Here is a 24,874-nt window from a genome sequence, read left to right on the forward strand (position 1 = left end):
TTTTGGGTTTTTATTTTATTTTTTTCAAGGATTTCCACAGTGGGATATTTTAACAGTCTTCAGTTTGTGTGGAGTGTGGACACGAGGCAAAACAAACAAAAAAACCCAAAACAAACAAAAAAAACCAGCTTCCAGCTTCCTTGGAGATATTTTGCGGGAGCAAGTGCTGGAGCTGTTAAGACCCCTACACAACCCAACCCCACGACGGCATGAGGAAAAGCAATGAAATAAACATAAAAATTAAGAAAAATAGGAATGACAGCATGACCAGCTAAATCAAGAGGCTTTTTAAGGGGTGGTTTCATTTTGGGACACATAAAACAGGTGAATAAGAAGAAGGAGGAGGAGGAGGAGGAGACTATGACTCCGACAGTTCCACGACGGGAAACTTTTCCAGGGTTCGACATCAAAATCCTGCAGATCCGAAGCACAGAAGAGAGTAGAGTCCCTACCATCCCTTCGCTGCAGCAAAATTCTAAAATTCCTTTTCCCAAAAAAGGAGGTCTAGCGAGAAGCACAGAAAAAAAAAAGTTGGATCGTCCCTTTTTCTTCCAATCACTTTTTTTTTTTTTTTTTTTAACTTTTTCTGAGTTTTACAGGGGGCTAAACTGGTCCAGTGAGTACAGTAGGTGGTGTATTTTAGGAGATCTTTGACTTGGTTTGAACTTAGTTACAGTCGTAAACAAAGTCGTAGTTGCTGGGCTCTTTGGGAATGGGGGGCGGAGCCTCGGGGATCTGGATGTTTTCCAGGTCCAGGAGGCGGAGCTTCATCTCCATGGAAAGCAACGTCTCCATGTCTGACTTAGTGCAGTCACTCGTCATCTCCTTCCCCTGGAGCGCGTTCAGGCCGTCCGACCACACGCAGTACTGGAGGAGAGGGAGGGAGGGGTGTCGTTCATATTCAACATAGCTGTTAGAAAAATGACTGAAATCCAAAAGCGACAAAACTATGACATACTGACTCAAGAAAGTCAAGGGGAAACGTGTGCATTGCCATCAATGGCTGCTGCTTTTGCCAATTGCTTATCATCTCAAACAAAATCAAATGGAACGTAAGGCATGTGCAGCATTTTTACCGTTTCACTTGTTGTTCTCCATCCCACAATGCAACGGGGCATGTAAATGCTCCTTCAATATGATCTCTCAACACCCATCATGTCAAATCCGCCATCAAAATGTAGATTTTGTGTTTCAAAGATTATTGTGTCTATGGCATCTGAATAACAAAAGAATAGTCATATTTCTTTATTATTATCATTATAATTCATAATAATAGATATTTATGAACACATTTGTACACACATTATTATAAATATAATTCTCTTATTTAGTTACTTAGTTGTGTTAGGCGAAACCTTTATGAGGCCGTTTAGGGCTATTGTTTGACTAAGTTTAACTAAATGAATTAATAACATTTAATAACAATAATAACTAACAGTGATGGACCGGGATCATAAAAAGGCCCTGAAATTCGCAACAGAGATGTCTTATTACCCAACACCAACCCCACCGTTTGAACATTAGGGGGGGGGGACACATGTTAGCGGGGGGTCTGGGGGTTGTGCCCCAGGTGGTAACACGTCATTTCCTGACTCTGGTGAATTTCTGTGCAACAATTTGTGACTTTTCTGCATCAATCTATGGTGGAAATGTCTGTATTCATATGAAGGAAAGCTTCTTTCAAAATAACACGACAATGCGTGCCTGCCTGCGCAGCACACATTGCAGCACCGACAGGCTGCGATCGCTGTCACGGCGACCATGCCCACTGTTAATGATCAACAGCTAGAATGTTGACAACAACTGGTGCGGCGGCCAACAGTCGAGAACTCACCGCGGTTTGAAGGGCACTCAGCGAGCCTTGCGCTCCGCAAAGTCATCCACAATGTGCCCTGTGTCCAACTTCTCTGCCCGGTCATTTTCAAATGACAACATGGCAAATCCATCCAGACTACCCTGACCCATTGTGCTTCTCAGAGAGGCTGTAATTACTTTGAGTTTGGAGAATGAGCGCTCGGCAGTCACGGCGGTGACAAGTGATTGACGGCGACCAAGGATCTTTTTGGCAGTTGTTGATGACGCAGCATGAATTACCCGGCATGCATTTGGAGGCGACTCCTTCCTACACCTGAATGTTATAAAACAACTACTCATGCGACACATTTCACAATTATTTAATGAATTTAATTGTTTTAATTAAGACATGACTCAAATAGTTAGTTTAATTGTCAATTTACTACCAACCGCGACTGTAATTCCTATGTGACTTAGGTGGTATATATACAATATATACAATTGAGTGGGCTGATTGAAGGTATGTTAATGCTTTAAAGGTGACACTGTCTCAGCACACAAAGTAACTGTTATGTTCATAGCGGTACATGTTATGGGCTGGCCGACATGCCAAGGGAACGGGCAGTCTGGGCCGGGCTGGCTCATAGTAGGCAAATGCCAAATGGCCAATCCAAAAATCTAAATTTAAAGACTACTTTTACACTATGACTAAATAAAGCAACAATGTGGAAACTATCGTGTTTAGTCGATCAACACCAGCTCAGAAGTGACAACTTCCGGTGATACTGTACGTCCATAAATCAAAGAATATGGCTGTATGTATTGTGTGTGTGTGTGTGTGTGTGTGTGCGTTCTCACCTCGTGCTTGTCGGGAGCGATGAAGTTTAAATACTCGTCGGACTCGTAGAGGACCGAGAAGGCGAGCTCCAACACCTCCTGAAGACACAGAACGATAAATAAAGATACAGAGTCATGGAACCACGCGGAGGAAAACAAACAGATTACAGACACCGTTACAGATGCAACACGAGGGGGGGGAAAAAAGTGGAAAAATAAGAAAAATAAGAAAAAAAACAAAAAAAACATTGGACAACGTGGAGATCGAAGAGAGAACGTGGTATCGACCGAAGTGAAGGGCACACGCTGAAAAATCTAGATGCGGAAGCCTAATTATGGAAGCCTCCTCCGACAGTCATTAGAAAAATGAAAAAAATAAACGCCTTCTTTCCCCTCACCCTCTCTCTGTTGTTTCTCCACGTCTCTCTATCACAAATATCCCACTGGCGGCAGAGGTGACTTTGAATGGGCCCGCAACAGTGTGAGTAATGAAATGTGCTTGTATTTTCTTTTCCACATGTGGGACCACACACACGGGCGCACACACACACGCACACGCACACACACACACACACACACACACACACACACACAGGTTGTGATCGACAAAGTAATAAAAGCGAGGCGGGGCATAGCTCTTTTGTCTTGAAGCTATTTATACTAGATCCAATATATCAGTGTCGTGCTGTGGGGGAGGGATAGGGGTGCGGGGGTATAGACACACACACACACACACACACACACACACACACTTTGACAAAGACTTTTAGTCAAGTCAAGCCGTCAACATTTTGTGTGTTTGTTTGGTGTGTATCGTGTGGGATGGGATTGGGTGTAGACGGCTGAAGGACTATTCTGGGATGGATTTCTTCTTAAGCAGCTGTCTGCTCACGGACGACGTTGTGCCCCCCCCATGCCGAAAACCCAGAGCACAAAAGGGCGGTTGTGTTATTTTCCGGAGCAAAAAAAAAAAATTATATAATCCTAGTCGTGTTATACAACACACACACACACACACACACACACACACACACACACACACACACACACACACACACACACACACACACACACACACACACACACACACACACACACACACACACACACACCTTATTTTGCTTCAGGGCTCCCTTCTCCTTCATGTGAGGACAGTCTTTCCCCGTGACGACAGCTTTTATATCCGCCACAGGCACTGAGGGTCGAGAAGGAGTCTGTTACTGTTAACAGCGGAGATGAACAGCCATTCCCTGACATCTGCCTCCCCCCTCCTCCGCCCATCCTCCCCTGGACACCCTGACGGTTTTCTTTCAAAGTGATTAAAATTTTAAATCTGGCGTTGACGTCGCCCCCTTCTCACCTCTCAAGGTGTTTACAGACGTGCGTTTTGTAACCGTCTGACTGAACTACATCTACCAATAGCATTAGTCCGACGTGAGCAGACAGAAGTTCAAATATCTCCTCCCCGCTAGCGGAATTACCGCATTTTTAGTAAATGCATGTCTATTAGCACAGTCAAAAACTTAATTTTGGGTTAGAGGTTGAATGCACGTCTGAGGAATTAGGGGTGAGAGAAAATTTCAAAACACCCGAATTCTTGTGATTGTGTTGTAACACTGCGTCGAGTCAATAGTGTAAAATATTGTCATCGTTTCAGATTGTGGTTATTATGATTGTAGATTGTAGTTATGAAAGTTTTTTTCTTGCATTCAACCCCTAGTCCCTTAGGCTGTATTACAGAACAGGGATACATCATTGTAACACAGTAATAACGAAAAAGAGCATTGCATATGGTGTTTTTCTTAAGGCATATGCACTTATGAAAGTAAAATTCCAATATATTGCACGATTAATAGTGTCAAAGTAAGGTCGTAATGTGGTCAATACAATATCATGATGGCAGGTTCTTGCCTATTGACAACCCAAGTGTAATGGGGATAATACACCAAAGGCCATGACCAACCCCACATTTAGAAGAAACAGTGGAACTCGCATATAGACGACAATAAGCACAACACAGATATGGGGCAACACAGATATGTAAAGTATCTTATATGTATAGTACAAGTCATCTGGATCACATCATGAAAAGCAATCTAGTTAGCTTCAGCTCCTGATGGTTCTATCGTCTACTCACGTTTGTCCTGTAGAGAATCGTGCGGCACCTCTCCCTGAGGGCTCTCCTCCAGGTCCCCATAGTGGAGGACTTTATGGTTCGGAGACAGACGGCAGTACCAAAACTTATCTGGAAGGATGGAGAGAGAGAGAGAGAGAGAGAGAGAGAGAGAGGTTTTAGATGTTTCTATTCACTGATGACACCCTACTGCACCCACCAGCTGTGTGTGTGTGTGTGTGTGTGTGTGTGTGTGTGTGTGTGTGTGTGTGTGTGTGTGTGTGTGTGTGTGTGTGTGTGTGCGCGCGCAGCAGTTGGACCGGACTCACACCAGCACCAAACACCCGAGCGGCCCCTTCTCAGAGGGGTTCCCTGCCAAGACTGCTGCTGGGCCGAGCTGGCGGCAAGTGGGCGCAGTCTGGGGAGGCAGCATGCTCCAAACGCCTAATTGCCCAAAATAGACAGTTGGCAGTGCTGGGATGGCGTTCCACTGGGAGAAGTGTGTGTGTGTGTGTGGTGGCTGTTATGAGAGAGGATACGGTAACGACTACAGACTGCTCAATTTTAACTGATATGTGTGTGTGTGTGTGTGTGTGTGTGTGGGTGTGAGAGCCCATATGCCTTTCTCTTTTGTCTAAAGAAAAAATTGACGAAAAAGCCAAAAATGACGGCCATCTGGATCCCCTCTTGGATTTTGACTCACTCCTGTGTCGCTGTTCCAGCTGCCATGTCGGGCGGTGTTCATGTGAAGCTTAAGACAGGTGGAACCTAAAATACCCTTTGCCATTAGCTACAGTTGCATAACACACTTTCCCCAGTAAAGGTACAGTGTACAGAACCAGAAAGGCCTTTAAAGTACCTGTTGTCAAAACTTTTAAATTCCTGCAATTTGGCCTTTTAGTGCGAAGCCTCCCCCTCTGAGTACAGGCTGGCTCGTGCTTGGAAAAAAGGAAAGTCATTTCCAATCTCTATCAGCTCAATTCATATTTTATGCAGTAATATGATTTTAAGGGCCTTTCAGGCTTAGGTCACTGGAAATACAGAGAAAAGAGAGGTCATCTACAGCTTCTGTATGTGTGTGTACACACACACACACACACACACACACACACACACACACACACACACACACACACACACACACACACACACACACACACACACACACACACACACACACACACACACACACAAAAAAGACAAAACTACTACATGTTTATTGTCCTTGAGCAAGAGACGGGAGGAGTTATAAAATGTATATCTTATGGCAATTTTTTATTTCAGGGTTAGGGTTTTTTTCTCAGACTTTCAAGCTTTTTTAAATGTGTACATGTAAATGCACCCGGCGAAATAAAATCATTCCAATACTGCTTCTAAAATAAAGATAAAGGGTAAGAGAGAGAGAGAGAGAGAGAGCGAGAGAGAGAGAGGGAGAGAGAGCGAGAGAGAGAGAGAGAGAGATGAGGGAATCGGATAAAGGCCAACGCCGGCCGTTCAGGGCTGATTGAGCAATGAGAGGAATTATTTTTCCCGCGGTGGCCGACTGAGCGTGACGATTCCAGTCACCTTCCGAATCGCGAGAGTAATTGTTAAGCAACGAAAGAAGGCGAAAAGAGGAACACTCGCTGCCGTGAATAAAGATGGATCAATCACATCAGCGTTTTCTTCCAACCTCCTCGGACGTGTCGAGCCGCCAGGGCGGCGGAGTAAATCGTCTGAGCTGCAGAGTGGATTTCACTCTGTTTGGGACAAGGGGGAAAAAGGCATCCACGCGTGAGGACTTAAGTGGCACTCAGAGAACAAAGGAATGACTGATATGGAGGAAGGGGAAAAGAGATGGAGGATGAAAGAGCGAAGAGAAGTAGAAAAACCAGAGAAGTAGAACCCCCTCAATAATCAAAACAAAAGCAGGTGTTTGGGTCAGACACCCAATGCCAAAGTGTTTGTTAAAAAAAAAAAAAAAAAAGGCTGACAAATCGTACTCCTTTGATCGGGGAGAAGCTTGTGTAGCACGGGGAAGAATTAGCAGCTTAACCCACAGAGCACTATCTGCAGCCAAAGGATGAAATCCCGTGGTAATCTTCTGGTCCAGGGTGCCAAACCACCTCCTCTGGGACTCATAACGACTCCGTATCGGGCGATAAACCAGCGTGTGCATCTGAGGGGTTCCGAATGGCCCGGCGCCATTCAATTTCAAACACACGCACGTACGGTACGTACGTGCCCGCAATCCCTCTTAACACAGACCACCAAAGTAATAACCATAATATGGTAATGTAGACTCCATTCACAGTGTGCCGGTGCATAAAAGCCAGGCAGCATAAATCACCCAGACAGTCACATATTCAATCTGCCTGATGGATTCTGCCGCCGTAAACAACAGCACAATGGCCCAACGGCTCATAGTCAGTTTTTTCTTATTTTGGGATGGTCCCTATAGCAGCTGACGAGTCAAACCAGTGAGAGAAGAAGGGTAAACATAGAGAATATGAATGTCCTTTTTTAAATTATATATATATATATATATATATATATATATATATATATATATATATATATATTTTTTAATCAGTTCTAGTTGACTTTGACCGATTAAAGTGTCAAAGTGTCTTAAGTGCTAACTCTGCAATACTGAAAACCATCCAGCATCTGTCTGTTATTGTGTGTGTGTGTGTGTGTGTGTGTGTGTGTGTGTGTGTGTGTGTGTGTGTGTATTTCCCTCCCCTCGGTGTAAACGGCGTAACACATAATGGACGAGGGAGCACGGCGGAGTGAAGGGGATCAGGTCTGGGGCAAATTAAATCCTCTTTGGCTGTGAAAAGCTACGGGCTCCACTCCGCCGCTCCACATTTACATCCTCATCCACTTTTCCTCCGCTTCCCTCGGTTTTCACTCGGTTGCTCCAGTTGAAGTTGCTTGAGTGCGGTCGACTTGTTCTGTTCTGCACGCATGGCGAAAATGTAGAGTAGACGTGTGTGTTTTTTAGTATGAGAGTGTGTGTGTGTGTGCATAGATCCTCAATTCACACACACACACACACACACACACACACACACACACACACACACACACACACACACACACACACACACACACACACACACACACACACACACACACACACACACACACACACACACACACACACAGTTCTGAATCACCCACCTACCTACAAGACTTTCCTGGAAGCTTCAACAAAAGGCAAACCATTTTGGAATTTCTGGAGTCTGTCAGCGTGTGTGTTCACATGTGGGTTCTACTTTTTGTGTCCTTCGAGTGTGTGTGTGTGTGTGTAGGTGTGGGTGTGTGTGTGGAGAGAGTTAAATTATGATGGACAAAGGTGCAACATGGTCGAGAGTCACCGTGTAAGAGCCTTATATCTAGGCTGAAAATAAAAACTGGTTTGTGTTGCCTTGCACCAGTGTTCTTAATAAGCATCACACCAGGGAACGTGGCAGAGGTTTGCGCATGTCATTGAAATCATTGAAACATCAGGTGTATTCCTCACCTTGCCGTCTGCGGCTGCTGATCTTCCTGAAGCAGGTACCCTCACACAGCCTGTTGAGCCGCTGCTGCTTGATCAGCTCCATGATCTCAGGCTGGATCTTCTCCCTCAGCTCCCTGCGGAACAGTGAGGGGACACCCATCAGCCCCCGAGAAGCCGAGACGATGGCGAGGAAGGGATTCCTAATGCGTTTGTGTTAGTGTTTTGTGTCAGCCGACGGCCTTTTTTCCAGGTACGGATCGGACTGACTGACAGTATCCCCGAGATCCAGGGCGTCAGGAGAGAACGGCGGAGCTAGGCTGAGGAAGCAGAGGAATCATGCCGGAACACGGATGTGCTTGCCTGCACACGGGCGCTCGTGCTGCCTCCTCCTCCTCCTTAACCCCCCCCCCCCCATCCCAAAAGGCACAAGACTGAGAACCTGTGTTATCGTGACTCTCATTTCGGTGTCAGACGTTGAAGCATATCAACACTGATCAATGAATTATACATCACGACTGTAGCCATCCCATCCTTTATTTTCTTAGAAGATTTCCAAGGAGAGGTTCGCATTCGATTTTGTGTCCGACTTTTTGCCTTTTTGAGTTCCCGGTCACGTTCCTTTTGTCTTCCCTTCTCATCCCCATTCTCTCCTGATCTCCTTTCATCCTCCTCCTCATTCTCCTCTTCCTCCCCAGCCTCCCCGTCCTGTCAGCGCTCCGCCGCCTCATCAGCGGATCCGCTCGTTAAATCGATCGCTCAGACCCACTCTTTATGGGTGAGGGAGCGAGCGGTGCCGGGGCGAAGGCTGTTCATCACCATTCCACGGCGATAGACGGCGCAGAGGTTTCATGTACTACCGGGTGTGAACTCAGCCAATAAGGCCCCCCAGAGGTCAGAGAGGGAACGCATGCAACGGGAAAAACAAAAACAATGAGAATGCACAGCTAGCACCTCTCTGTCCGGACCCAACGGACTCATGGAAGGTGGAAAGAGGAATCAATTATGGATCAGCACGAGCCTCATTTCGCCCGTTTTCCCCCAAAATGTTTCCTCAGCGTTTCCTCAGAGTGGAACTCCTCCGTACAGTATGAATCTTTGATAACATCCTGCTCGTCTTCTTTCTTCTTCTAAAAGTCTTCTGAAATTTGCATGAGTTCGTTCATTAAAGTCGGCGCTTTGTGTGTACATGGGGGAAGTTGCTCTCACCTCGAGTTTAAAGAATTTGCTTTGACTGAATAAGATAATCTCTTCCACTGTTGAAACAAACGCACAGTCCCTATAAATCCGGATTTATCTGCGTTTTCTGTAGACTTCCTGATCAATGCATTGAACAATTGGCATCTATTGTAATGATATTGGATAAATAAATCCTGGCATTGATCATTGTTTAAATTGCTGGGCTTGTATTGGTCAATGTCTGATCTATTGGAGAGAAACACTAGAGGGCCGTTAATGGAGGATCCACTCTTGAGGCCATTTAATGAAAAACTGATTTTCATTCACTAGAAGGGGGCCCAGGTGCAATGTTTGACAAATGATAAAAGAGTAAAAAAAACAAGTAAAACTCCATTCGTCAATAGGGTTGATTTTTAGTTTCTGCATCCCCCCCCCCTTTTCTTTTGGTCTCTGTCTATGCAGGTCAACGAGCATATTGAAACGTCTTTATGTACTATGTGAATATAACTGGCTGAAATGAGATTCCTCCCACCCTATAGCTATCCGTGAGAAAAAAAAAAGGGTTACTCAGGAAATTATCCGAGCTGACTCCCTTAGTCGAAGCCTTTTCCATAAAAATAGATTTAGGTGTGTTGCGTGAGGCACGCAGCGGTGGACTCACATGATGGGGCGGGATTGGAAGTCTTCCTGGTTCATTCTCTCCGACTGGCGTATCTTGAGGATCTCGGTGTAGCTCAGGTTCTGCAGGCGACTCTTGAACTGGTCCAGAGAATTAGGCTTGAGAGTCAGCGCTCGCATGATCTGCTCCCTCACCACCTGCATGACCTGCCAGACGGAGAAAATCCATGAGGTTCAAATTCAATATCAATCGATACCAAATTGCATCAATACCAAGTCTAATCAAGTATTAAAAAGATTCAATGGCAAATTCAAATACCCAGGTAGTTTCAATACCTTCAGCAGTTTCTACGGAAATACTACATTTCCAATGTAACCTTAAAAGTTTTGAAGTAGTATTTGACCTTAAACTCAGTACTTCTTACTTCTTATGAAAAGGGTATAATAAAAGGAAGCGCTACAGTATGCCCTTGTAACTTGGAGAATACAAAGCTTTAGAAGGAAGAGACGGGTCAACACGCGACACCCTTGATAAAAAAAAACTTGAACATGTTCCAATCAACACCGTTGCTATTTAATAAGGTCAGACGAGTACATAAAATTTTCCAATCAATCGTCTTAGAGATGAACAATGTCCTTTTTAAATCAGTACTGCAGCCCGCAACCCAGTCTATTGAAGTCAGCCTTGAGGGGAATGGGTGGAGGTTAGAGCGGGGGGACAACTTCTACATCCCAGCATCATGCACCAGTGGAGAGCCCGGAGCCTTGGGTTGAGGAGAGTGTTTGTTGGTACAAAGTTCCGGCTGCAGTTGAAGGAAATAACTTGGATGTGTAGCTTTCACTGAACTCTAGAGATACAAGACTACACTTACAGGGGTTGAAGACCCCAATCCAGTCCAGTGAATTCAGCATTCAGAGTGGATGGAGGTGGGGGGGAGGGGGATCTCTACATACTACATCCCAGTATCACGCACCAGTGCAGAGCATTTAGAGAAATCAACCATCCCAGTTATATCCCAGTTCTGCCCAATAAGCTTTGGCTGGAGCGCGAAAGGCGCGAGAAGACCCGACCAATGGCCCAAAATGCCGCAGGCCTGGGAGAATGTCAGTCACTGTACAGTTTACCATCCCATGCAAAGATTAGTCACTGTTATGCAACATGGGCTTAAATATCAACTTGGGAACGTTGCTCATGAGCCACGGCTAACACAAACACCCGCTTCCTTTCCAAACCTCCCAATCCCAATTAGAGCGTAACCGAAGGCCTGATAAACAGGGTAGCAACAAGTTTCTCCGCGACGGCCACTTTCACGCTATCGTCATCATCATCCTCCGCTCACAGTTCTGACTCCCTTTAATTCATTCTCCACAGATTAGATCTCTATTAATTAGAGATGGAACCGACAGCAGTCACTACGTGTTCTATCTCAGATCCGCGCTCCCGCTCCCGTTTCCGAAAACAGGGAATGACAGCCCCGCGGAACAAAGCCCTGGAAGCGGTGCACCAACAAAGCACCTATCAATGTAAACGCCAAAGCGTTCGTCAGCATTGCTCTCAGACGATCTATGCGCCATAATTAGGATTTGGAGTTCGTTCGTTCGTTCCTTCCCTCCTTCCTTCAGTTTCTTCCGATAGATGAATGACATACAGTAGCAGAGAGTGAATCATCCAAAACAGTAAAAATGATTGTTTCATTGAAGCCAATGAGATTTGCCTTCACATGCATCAGATGAATGTACTGTATGTTTGCAATACCTCATGCATCTGCAATGTATGTTGCAGTGTCACATAACACCCATGAGTAAATAACTAATATTTACTCCCAAACATCAGACAATACCCATACCTTTCCTAGCTGTGAATTGATATCGAGATCAGTAAAGCTTGTGCCGTTGCATATGCTGTGCTTTCAACAAAGAGGAAACGGACTGGCTCTCCACAGGAAGCTGCTTTAAACTTGACTGGTTCAAAAAGAAAAAAAAAATCAACAAAAGCAATTATCCGGCACTTCGATTTTTATCTTGACCAGGCATGATCAAAACGGTCTTCAACCTCCGCAAAAAGGTTTTCTATAATGTCTACTCTATTAAGCGGTCCGTGAATGCAACACAAACAAGTTTAACTGCAGCAAGACTGTCGTACTGATGTACACTCTCCTCACTCCAAGCCGAGTCAAACGGTGCTATTTTGGTTATTTCACAGTGTGGCGTGCCCCCTCAGTGGAAGAAGTGACAAGCAGCGCCGATAGAGGATCAGCCTGGTTTGCAACCCCCTCTGGGCTCGCAGGTGTTGATTCATCCAATCACATCCATCGCTCATACAGAGCAGTGGCGGGGGGATAAATGTCTGTCGAGCCGCGAGAGCGGCGTCATGCTGAGCTACTTTTTGTCGTGTAATATTGTCAGTGTGCCTTGATGAGGAGCCGCTATTCCCCAATCCCACCTACATTCATTCAAGAAAGATCATACGGTGTCTTTGTGGATTTCCCTTGTTTCAGGTCTCCGCTTCCCTTCTCTGATCTTGCATTGCCATCCCGACTGGAAGCTCACCAAACACCCCACCCCCAAAACACAATGAGCCCAGATCCCAAACTTCTTATGAAACAACATCCTTGTTTGTGTTTTCTTCCAGGCAATTACTGTGCGACTCGCAGACCCCTGAAGCTTAAACCAGACTTAGTGATCAACGCAGCCGGGAGCGCGAGGGAATTCAAAATAAATGAGCCAGTCGGTGAGAACGAAGTAGAGGAGGCAGAGACCCTCAACCCTTAGCGTCGTAATCCAAACCAAACACAGCTACAGCCCTCAAGAAGACACGGGCGACATGGATTATCCTCTGGCATCAGCTTCGCTCTGGGTGTGATGAAACGCATAAAGATGAGTTAATCTTTGCAAAGTCGGCGCTGCACAGGGAGAATGCCACAAAAAGGAATGAACCCATTTCTAATTCCAGATCCGATAAGCCATAAGGTACAACAAAAAGAAGATAAAACATGAATGAAAAAGAAACGGCCCTTTTTCTACCTGATTACACAATTGAATCTGAGGATTAGCGCAGCGTGGGATGTGGCGCGTGTCATCTTAAAACTTTAAAAACAAAATACACAGCAGTACTGTCAGGTGTGTACAGCGCTAAGAGTTATTCTATTCAATATAAAAAGTTATTTAAAGGAGTCAGCAGCTTTGTGGTTATATTCCACCTGTATTGCATAACCTAGACAACCCAGAGGTGAGATTTTTTGTCAGCGCAAGTTATAAATGGGAATACATTAATCTCCCCTTCCGCTCTCGCATCCATCAACTCATCCCTCCATCGCGATGGCTGTATCCTCCTCCGTCTCCAGGTCTAGTCCTCAATCTATGTCAACTCAAGCCTCAATGGCGCCGCTATGGAAGGACCTTCAACACGGTGTCTTCTTTGTCTATTGTGTCCATCACTCCCAGTGAAACTCAGGGGACGTCATGGTTATTCTGGTAGAAACAGGTGCCGAACAAGCGCCTCCCCGACACGGTTCCCAATCAGGGAACGTCAGATTCATCGTTGTTGTCACAGGCTTTTAATTACACCCTCGCATCATTGCCCAGCATATATTTAAATACTCGCCCAGCATATATTTAAATACTCGCACGCGCGTGTGTATAAATCACTTCAGTAAAAATCCGATAATTACGCCTCAAATACATTTTTCTCTTGAGATTACAAACGGCGTGTCAGTGTGCCTCACAGTGAAAGGAGAGGCCATAATTCTTTCCCTTTTCCGTACAGACGGCTGAGGATCAGATACACTGTCAAAAAGGACTTTTGAATAATCAAAAAATAATACTTAGTAACAATTAAAACCACAGGAAATGTGTTGCCCTGTAACCATACTACCTGTACAGTGAACTACCAAATTTTGAATGTGGTCACTTATTCAAGGAGAATCCATTTTAAATCTGCGGCTTTGATCCACATCTGTGGCCAACAAAGACCTAACCCTGTGGTATTTGTGCAGCTCCCTTCCCTGGGGAGTGTTCATTAATATGCCTTGTTTGCAACCGTGTCTCCGGCAGAAAAACAATTCTGTCGGCCCATGTGGCTGCACTCACGCTAATTAACACAGAGAATATTCATCACATTTAATACGAACACATGGTCCCTTCACAACAGGAGGTTCATTATGAATATTTTAGCTTTTTCTAGCCTGTACATCCAGTGATTGCTCAGAGAGCACCTTGGTGGAGGTGAGCTGACGTCAGCGCCGTGTACGCCGGCCCGACTTTGAGGTGACGGGCCCCAACGTCAACACTGGTGCAGACAAAAACTGTACTGCTTGAATACAGTACAATGAAGGACTGTACTGCCCTCCTAACATCATTCGCAGTAGATATTGTAGCGGCCTGTTGAACACAGTGCATCGCTGGACAAGCGCAGTCTTTTCGTACATATCTAGCAATTGTACTAAACTTGTCAACCTTTTCATGGCTGCATTGGTAAAACCACTATTCGATGTTTGGTCAGAGGTGTGGCGTCATGGTTTATTGGCTCTACCTTGACCGACCATCCCTTCTTTCAATCTTTTACCCTCTCTCAGGTGTGCCAAGCCGTAGTACTTTCAGAACCACAGATAGTAACTGCGACAATAATAATTAAGACCCTGGTATCCCACGGGATCTCTAACTCACCTAATGAAGCGTTGACCACATAGACTCTATTATAGTCAATCAGTCGGTCTCTCTCTCCCTCTCTCTCCCCTGTAAATCAGGACTGTCAGACACTTCCTCATTCAACGTCTCCCCCGTTCATCGATCATAGATGTTGCATCAGCCGTGACAAATTAGCCCGTGTCTGCTTGCCGGCCAATTGGCTGCCAATGCTCCATTTACCTAAGAGGATGCTAATGACCTTGTTTACCAGCTGTCAATCGTGTGCTTTGCCCGCCCCTCGAGACTAGGTGGGGTATCTGCAGATTGTGATGGAAAAGGCACGTTGGTAAGGCCAATCATCAAGGAGTAATCACAGAATAATGACTTTCGCCACTCCCTGAAAGCAATCAAAAAGCCAATCTCACATGCTGGCCATGGGACTGTCGCCCAAAGTCTGTGCATGGATTTATGACCACACCCCTGCCCCGAGCTGGGCAACCCAAACATGAAACACACACACACACACACACACACACACACACACACACACACACACACACACACACACACACACACACACACACACACACACACACACACACACACACACACACACACACACACACACACTTCCAAGAACGTGCCGTTCTCTAATACAAAGCAGACAAAAAGAATATAGGAAATCCATTACCCTGTTATTAAAATGGTAATTACATTTCCCCCTCCCTGTCACCACCATCCTCTCTTCTATTAATTATAATTTCAAATGCTCCTTCAAATGAGACCATGCTGTTATTACATATGAAACAATGGCCTTGAGATGGACATAAAAAGGACACGTCTTCCCATTACCACAGGGCACTCAAAGAGGGGGTAGGGGGAAGGGGAAAGGGTGTGTATTACATGTAGTTGTTGGTGAAAATGTGCAGTACCCTGACCCTAACCCAGAACACACCTCGTGGCAGACCAAGTGATTACATGTCTTGATGAGATAGAGGGTGTGCTGGCTTCCCTTACCTAATAAAGCAGCCCAATATAAAGGGCTACATTTTTCCCCCTTGTGAAGGGAGGCCATAGTGATAGAACGTACGTGTGGTCAAGGGCTTTTTTTTATCCCGGTAGTGACAAAACACTTTTGACAGTTGTTGACCAAATCGTCCATCAACATCACGTTCTAAGTCATCTGTGTGTGTGTGTGTGTGTGTGTGTGTGTGTGTGTGTGTGTGTGTGTGTGTGTGTGTGTGTGTGTGTGTGTGTGTGTGTGTGTGTGTGTGTGTGTGTGTGTGTGTGTGTGTGTGTGTGTGTGCGCGCATGCGTGCGTATCGAGTCTAGTGAGATTTGAAACCCCACGGCCAGTGGGTCCAATGCGTCGCTGTTCCAGAAGCGTTTTGTTGTTGAAGATTTCTGACACGAACAGATGGTCGGTTTGAACACACAAAAAAAAAAAAAAAAAAAAAAAAAATTGAATCGAGGGTCGGTGAAAAAAGGTGACGTGAACAAACCTTCCACTGGATACTGGCTTAACAAGATACCTACGCAATACGGAGGTAATTTGTTCTTCAAGGCAGCTCAGGGCACTTTGGGTTAGCAGAGTATACGGGCGTCAGAAACACAGCCACTCGACATGCTTGTCAAAGCCCTTTGTCAAGTCTGGAAGAGAGCAGAGTGCTGACGCGCTACGATACTTCCATCCATTAAAATTTCAATTATATACCTGGGGTGGCGCATCGCGGAAAGAGCACAGACACTTTATCCAGATGATTTAATACAATCCTGTTTCACCAAAGTGGGTATAACTTGCCAGAGCAGTGGAAAGAAAGCCATTCTTATCTTCTATGTGAATGCATGAGAGTCTTCTGCACTGCATCGAAGGCTGTGCCAACAGAAAACTCCAACCAATGCAACTCTTAATGCTCTTGTACTGCACATCAAATTCACATTTACCATATGACGCTTTTATCTGCAATGAGCACATTTGTCAGTAGAAGCACAATTATCTGTATATTAGTCACAAAAATCCATCAGTAAAGCCTTCAAATGCCTACGTCACAAAGTCAGAGTTTGATGTTGACAGAGAATTGCTAATGATGTACTTATTCATGTATTCCACTCTCTCAGCTTCTGCCGCGCGCACACACACACACACACACACACACACACACACACACACACGCCTGGTTCCCTGGAGGCTCCCATCCCTTCTATTCTTCCTTCCGCATGGTTGATGCAGTGTCAGGACTGGCTGCTGCTGCTGCAGCCATATTTAGAGGGCCAGCGCAGCATGCCCAGACAAACTGTCAAGAAGAGGGTGTGGGGGGGGGGGACAGTCCCTTTCTTTTCTTCTCCTAAATAATCAGCTCAATCCAAAACTCTTGCTTCCAGCTGCAGGAAGGGCCCAAATGGCCCATCTGACAGCGAAACCTCAAGAGAGCGAACTGCTCCGCAAGAATTATTCAACAAACCCATGATAAAAGCCGAGGAGCTGGCCCGGGCTTGAGTTTTGCTCATTATTAAGTTACATAGTTGTTGCATCAAGTGTCAGACTTTATCCAAAGCTGACCCACTGGGATGACTAAAGGCTCCAAATTAAACCGTCAACTAACACAGCTTGACATTGATACAACTTTATTATCCGTTTCACATCCAGTCCGTACCCCATGGGGACGACGGCTCAATCCATTGATGTTGAACCGAATGTTCGTTTTCTCCAATAAGCACCGAGACTGTTAAAGCGCTGGGCCGGAGTGGAGTGGACCAAGGTGAGCCAAGGAGAATCGGCACGGCCGGAAGTCAAGGAACTGCTGAGTAATAGACATGTTTGTCACCATCCGTCTGTCGTTTCCCCGCTCTCCCTCTCCCTCTCTCTCTCTCTCTCTCTCTCGCACAGACACACACAGTCATCCTTCTGGGGACGACTAATGTGCTTAGAATTAAAGCCGTATACATGGAGCCGAAACAAGACGTTACATTAAACGTTCGCAACGCTAGACTATTGCACAAGACAGCAGGATAGAATCGTCCTCCCGTCTTGCCCCATCAGATTTATTTCTTCCCTGTTCAATCCCCGTCCTCTGAGGGAACTGGTTCCCATCCTGTCCCTTCTACCCCATGATACTGTTTCATGCCCGGATTGATTATCTCCCATTTACAGTGCTTCTACCCAAAGAGGCTTAAAGGCTTCAATGATGAGGCTTCTGCATTGGCCCTCCCTCACCTGCCCTCAACCAGCTGTCATCTGTGAAAATTGGAATAACCGAGTTGCTGAAATCACACATATCATCAAACATCATGATTACACGGAAAAAGTGGCTGCAAGCGTAAAAAGCTTCACGACACCACGAGCTACCGTCTGAGCAGCCCTTGAGGGTTTTATAGAACAGATATGAGGTTGCCCTGAATGCTGCCCACTCCCAAAGCTGCATGTTCCAAGTCCCATCACGACCTGGAAATCCACTCAGGGCCCGGCCCGCTGATCCTTTGTCCTTTGACTGTCACCCGCCAGTCCAAACCACATGTGGACTATGAGTTGACACAACGGATACACTACTCTTTTGATTCCGATTTAGAGGTCTTCACATTTACTCATGTCTTCCCGCTGATCTAGTCACTATGTAAGAGCTGTGATGGTGAGATTATCTAACCACATGAAGAAGCTAAATGGTAGCCATGTAAACATGCTTATATGATGTAGGAGTGCCTTGACTCACTGTTAACCTTAACACACACACACACACACACACACACACACACACACACACACACACACACACACACACACACACACACACACACACACACACACACACACACACACACACACACACACACACACACACACACACACACACACCAAAAACAATAAAGCAAACCTTTTTATGGGAGTGGGAGGTGAGGCAGGCAGGCAGAGCGATATAAATAGACTGTCTGAATTGAACAATGGGGAGGAAAGAGGAGAAAGGTGCAGAGGGGTCAAGAGAGGGAGGGAGGGAGGGAGGGAGCAAGAGATAGGTAGAGAGAGGGAGAGAGAGAGAGAGACGGAGTGAATAGAAATAGAAGGGAGAAAGAACAAAAGCATGGGAAAGAGACAGCGAGACACATGGAGGGGAAAGCCAGAAAGAGGAGAGCTATGGGGAGAGTGACCAACAGAGGCAGAAACAGAGGGAGAGTGAAGTAAATATTCAGATTGAAAAGAGAAAGTTTCAAAAGATGAAAGAGAGACAGAGGGAGGACATAAGAGATGGAGAGTGTGTGAATGGTTCAATTAAATCTATACAGTGTTTCTTGGATGTGTGTGTGTGTGTGTGTGTGTGTGTGTATGTGTGTGGTCCGGTCCTAGATGTAATATTCGGTGCAGTGGTCACAGTCATAATGAGCATGTTACTGTGTGTGCTGAAGATTTGATCCATTTTAATGAAAACATTTTCCACAAAATGAATTCCAACCGTAATTCCCAATGTTTTTGGTGCACGGTCGAGTCAAGTGTAGCGAGTGAAGATCTGATAGGACTCTTTGATGTAATTTGACCTGACAACTACTGTTAGGTGGTGGTTTTTGTTGTTGTTGTTGTTGTTGTTGTATGATTTTGTTTCTGTATGATGTTGGGACGTTCGGGATATGACCTTACCTCAGCCACACGCAGCAATTTTATATTTCAACCGTTACTTCAAAATAAAAGCACTGCATCGGAAATTCATTATGTTGAAATAATACATCCACGTTAAAATGGTCCCATTAATGTCCACTGGAAATGGACCTGCAACCCCTCTTTGGGACTGGGAACTGTCAGTGGCGAACTGCTGTTTTATATTTGCCTTTTTAGTCACGTCACAGCCGATTGGCCACTCTGGCTTGTATTTCATTAATCATGCATACTGGCATGTGTTGACATTCTGCCCAAGAGGTAAAACCATCCCGCTACTCCACTGTCAGGGACAGAAACAGAAAATTATTTGCACCGATTTGCATGAAAGACCCCAAACTGATCTGCACTGAGCCGCCACAAATGGAAGTGGAATGGTTGTTTCTACACCGAATGCCAAACCAGTGGACCTTAACCTGCAGATGGGTGACAGATGGATGTGTGTGTCTGTGTGTTTGTGTGTGTATGTACGTATGTAGAGGTTGGGGATAGGGGTGGCCCAGCAACAGTCGTCCCACTGGGCTTGTTTAGGGTTGCCATGTCTTCAGTATGGCTGAACAAAGCACATTATCCACTTTTATCTAATTCACCCCGACGCCAGAGTGCAAATGCCTACAAAGACGTACAGAATGCCTTCTAAATACAGTTTCCAGGTCAGGTACAGAACTATTCACCTAGCAATGGCCTCTAATTAAGGAAGGAACCATGTCTGTTGATGGACATACACTGCTTTATTGTAGAGATTAAACTAGAGAACATGATAACACAATAACAAACCCATGACAGTAGAACACCAAAGGAAGAGACAGAACTGGCTCCAAGCGTTTTAACAGAGCGTGAACTGGATATCACAGACAATGTACACCGATCACACGCTCCACAAGACCTCTGAAGGTGTCCTGGTGTATCTGGCACCAAGATGTTAGCAGCAGATCCTTTAAGTCCTGTAAATTGCGAGGTGGAGCTGTTGGGGTTGTCAGGGTTGTTGTTCGAGCACATCCCACAGATGCTCCATCAGATCGGACCCTAACCCCGGCCATCCACATGATGTAAGGGAAATGTGGATCATCAGACCAGGACACCTTCTTTCATTGCTCCATGGTCCAGTTCTGACACCCACGTGTCCATTGTAGGCACTTTCGACGGTGGACAGGGGTCAGCATGGGCACTATGACCGGTCTGTGGCTACACGGCCCCATACGCAGCAAGCTGCGATGCGCTGTGTGTTCTGACACCTTTCTATCATAGCAGCATTAACTTTTTCAGAAATTTGTGCTACAGTAGCTCTTCTGTGGGATCCGATCGGACGGGCTAGACTTCACTGCCCACGCACATCAATGAGCATTGGGCGTCCACGACCCTGTCGCCAGTTCACCGGTTGTTCTTCATTGGAGCACTTTGGTCGGTACTAACCACTGCATACCGGGAACACCCCACAAAACCTGTTGTTTTGGAGATGCTCTGACCCAGTCGTCTAGTCATCACAATTTGGCCCTTGTCAAAGTCACTCAGATCCTTACGCTTGCCCATTTTTCCTGCTCCCAACACATCAACTTCAAGAACTGACTGTTCACTTGCTGCCTAATACATCCCACCCCTTGACAGGTGCCATTGGAATGAGATGATCAATGTTCTTCACTTCACCTGTCAGTGGTTTTAATGTTGTGGCTGATCGGTGTATATAGTGTATGTTGATTTTTAGCCAAGGATTATCCTGATTCTAGCCTTACTCTATCACATTCCTGTGTAGCCATTGGTTTGGAAGCTCGTAGTAGAGTGGCTGTGGATTCCTCTAGTGACAAACAGTGGGTGTTGGTGATGTGGAGTAATCCCATTCACAACAAAGCCCAACCCCCACCAGCCTCTACGCTGGAATAGATGATGCCTGAAGAGTGTGTGTGTGTGTGTGTGTGTGTGTGTGTGTGTGTGTGTGTGTGTGTGTGTGTGTGTGTGTGTGTGCCCGAGATGGATGAAGAGAATACCTGCATTATGCATACCCATTAAAATGGCCTGTTTGCACGAGAGAGACAGAGAGAATGTAATTTACTAGATAATGTGGAAGAGTGTCGATCACCAGGCTATGATCTGGAGTGTGTCCAGCCTCTGTCTACTTCTGTCCCATCCTCAAAACCTCATCTTCCTCTTCTCCATCCCATCCACTCCCCTTGCGCTTCATCCACTCCATCCTAAAAAAAACAAAGAATCCCCCTTCCCTCGCTCCACACTAACTGTCTCTCTCTCTCTCTCTCTCTCTCTCTCTCTCTCTCTCTCTCTCTCTCTCTCTCTCTCTCTCTCTCTCTCTCTCTCTCTCTCTCTCTCTCTCTCTCTCTCTCTCTCTCTCTCTCTCTCTCTCTCTCTCTCTCTCTCTCTCTCTCTCTCTCTCTCTCTCTCTCTCTCTCTCTCTCTCTCTCTCTCTCTCCAGCTCTTTGGTACTCACATGTATTTTTCACCTCCATGGCTGCGAGTATTGTGTGATGCTTTCCACAGCAATAGGTCAATTCCAGAGGAGAGTGTGGGCACCAACAAAGGGATGGATGGATGGATGGATGGATGGATGGATGGATGGATGGAGGGGTGAATGGAGGGAAGGGGGAGAGGTGGATAAGATACGATAGATGGAGCAGATGGCAAGGTGGTGCAGCCGCTCGGAAACCGTTAGCCACGGCGTTGGCTGCTTGGAAAACGACGGGAGTCGTATAATAACCAGGCTCGTTCCTCTCCTCTTCTTGCACCCCCCCCCCTCTCTTCCCTTCCTCTGCTCTCTCCTTCCCCACGTTCTATCAGAGGCACTCTTCAAGAGCACTCCTCTTTTTTTTTTTTTTTAAGAACAACCAGAAAACTCGACTTCCATCTCAGACAACACTACTCTCCTCCCTGTGGTCTACTTCAATTTCTCTCCCTTTCTTCCTTTCTTTCTGTCCCTCTCTCTTCCTCCCTCTCTCTCTCTGGGACTCTAAGAGCATCAGCCAGGCTGCTCTGCTCCGCTTATGTTGATCTCAGAGCTTAAAGCCCTGATTGGACACACGCCACGGCAAGAGCCGGCCAATGGCACAGCTGCTGCCTGGTCACATGCTCTGTGTGTGTGTGTATCCGAGTGGGAAAGTGAGGGGAGAGGTTTAGACGGTGGGGGGAGGGAGGGATGAGAGAAGAGGAAGAGAGGGAGGGAGGAGGAGGGGAAGAGCGAGTGACTGCGAGGTGCTCCATCAGTGGGGTTTTTTTTTTTTTTTTGTTCAAGAGATGGAGGCTTGTTTCTGAAGAGGGGGAGCTGCTTGGATGAGGACACCGTGTCTTGGACACACACGCGCACGCGCACGCACACACACACACGCACGCACGCACGCACGCACGCACGCACGCACGCACGCACGCACGCACGCACGCACGCACGCACGCACGCACGCACGCACGCACACGCACACGCACACGCGCACACACACACACACACGTAAAAACACAAACCTGGAGAGGCGGCTCCATCTTGCCGTGATGGAGCCGGAGCCAGAAGCAGCACGGCGTAGGTAATTCTACGGGGGTTGCTATGGAAACAGGGGAAACTGTTGCCCGACGGTCTGAGCTACACACCCTGGGAGCAACACACACACACACACACACACACACACACACACACTCTACAACTAGTCTCCATATTCAGGTGCGTGTGTGTATTTGTGCTTTAAAGACTAAAGTGCCACGCTGTTAAGCTTCATTTATGCTGCTGTGCCTGTATCTTGTATGAGCCTGAGTGTGTGTGTGTGTGTGTGGGGGAGGGATGCTCGGTCAGCCGTGCAGCGCTAGCCGCTAAGAGAGCCGTTGGTGCTTTTGGAAATGCACCTCATGCTCACACACCACATGGCCAAACGGCCCTCACCACTTCGTCCTCAAGACACACACACACGCACACGCACATACCTTTAGGTTCCTGAAAAATGCATTGTCTCTTACTGTCGCAATTGGAGGCGAACACACTTTGCAGGAAAATAAACGATGTAAAACGTTTTTCCCCCAAACATGGACATTTTTAATAACTGTATCTGCATTTTGTATTGAGATGGATCTTAGAGAAACAAAAAAGCATGCAACTTTCAAAAATTGCGTTAAATAATGAGGTCACAAATGTCCTCTAGCCTTCATGATGAACAGATGGCATTGACAGAGCGAACCTGAAGCTCGGTATTAGAATAAGCACTGTTCTATATAAGAAGAGGTTTCAGGCGATATTATAAATCAATAAATCATAAATAAAGATGGGCGACAAAGGTCCTTGAGAACAGTGAGCGACTAATTAAAGCTGAAGAATGTTGTGATGGTATAGCTCAGAGTACGATTCCCATTCAAAGTAACCAGTGACCCAACACACATTCACACAGATGATAATTATTGTAAATGAGTTGTTTTTTTTGTGCTGAAATGACCCATGTTAGCGAATTGCATTAAAGATTTAAATGTTTATTGTGAGGCGGAAGTGGAATTATAAGATACCGATTTTTTTGTGTAAATGTTTTGTCACACACGGTGTGACCAAACAGCAAGGCCAATTTAGCGGAGCTGTGTTTTGTGTGCCAGTCACACAAACACCAAGCCTCAGTGAACAGTACAATACAATGTGGGAAATATCATTACAGTTACCATGTCAAGTAACACGCGTTACCATCCAAAAATTGTTAGTGTTAAGGCGCCACAAAAAATATGAGATTATATTAATTAATATTATTAATATATTAATTAAAGGTGTAGGTTGATTGATCGGATAAAATGACTATCCGTTACGGATATTGTGTTTCGTCCGATTATGATTGTCGTCTGAACATTTTGAGTTTATATCTGTGTGAACGGAGAAATCTGACTTTGTCATCATTTGGTGTCATTGGGTGTATCTGCTGTAGGTCGTGACAAGTACATTTCGTGATCTGATCCCGTTTGCGTGATAGGACAGCTGCACATACGGTCCCTCCCTAATCTCTGTCGCAAATACGGCAATATTTCTGGTTATCCGCGCGTGGCAGCGAGTTTAAACAAACAGGGATGGAGGGACATGGCGCTTCGGGAAATTACTCATTGGATGGATCCTGGATCATTACAACATTTGTCCGTCTGCTGCCACGCCACGACTACATAAGGCGAGGGTTGACCACAGAGCCGAACCGATCCAAAGCTTTTTGTTTGCCCATCATGTTTGAGTACATGTACAAGACATTTTATGATTCCTAATCGGACTGCACTTATTTTGGCGAGTTACTGAAAAGTAGTGAAATTTATTACCTTCCACAGAAAGTAATTTTATAAAGTAACTTTTGACTTTGAAATGAAAGTAACAAGTAATATCTAATAAATTACCTTATATAACTTGCCTAACATTGTCGGTCGACATGCATAGTGTTTCAGATGAAGGCTTCTGATTCTGCAAAGTCTCCGCGTAAACAGATTTAATTATCTTCTGCAATACAGTATATATGCCAAATACCATTTTGTTTTCCACCCTGGTACACACAGTGTATGCAACATTTTTACTTTATACATATTTTTATACAAACTTGCAAATTTTCCTTTTTTCCCCCAGAATGTGAATTGTTGATAGGTTTATTTT

At 45.6% G+C, this 24,874-nt stretch overlaps 1 protein-coding gene across 6 annotated transcripts in view; it reads right to left on the reverse strand.

The window, feature by feature from the left end:
* The window catches only part of elmo1 (engulfment and cell motility 1 (ced-12 homolog, C. elegans)), an 89,073-nt gene continuing 64,199 nt past the window's right edge, over positions 1-24,874 (reverse strand). For all 6 annotated transcript variants that reach the window (XM_080010847.1, XM_080010849.1, XM_080010848.1 and 3 more), the window contains 6 exons: positions 10,069-10,232; positions 8,253-8,365; positions 4,769-4,876; positions 3,744-3,826; positions 2,653-2,730; positions 1-867 (listed from right to left, as the gene is read on the reverse strand). In XM_080010847.1, the coding sequence (XP_079866973.1) occupies positions 667-867; positions 2,653-2,730; positions 3,744-3,826; positions 4,769-4,876; positions 8,253-8,365; positions 10,069-10,232 (747 nt within the window). In that variant the 3' untranslated portion in view covers positions 1-666. The remainder of the gene's footprint in view (positions 868-2,652; positions 2,731-3,743; positions 3,827-4,768; positions 4,877-8,252; positions 8,366-10,068; positions 10,233-24,874) is intronic.

This window comes from Zeus faber (assembly GCF_960531495.2).
Source record: "Zeus faber genome assembly, chromosome: 1".
Taxonomy (NCBI): Eukaryota; Metazoa; Chordata; class Actinopteri; order Zeiformes; family Zeidae; genus Zeus; species Zeus faber.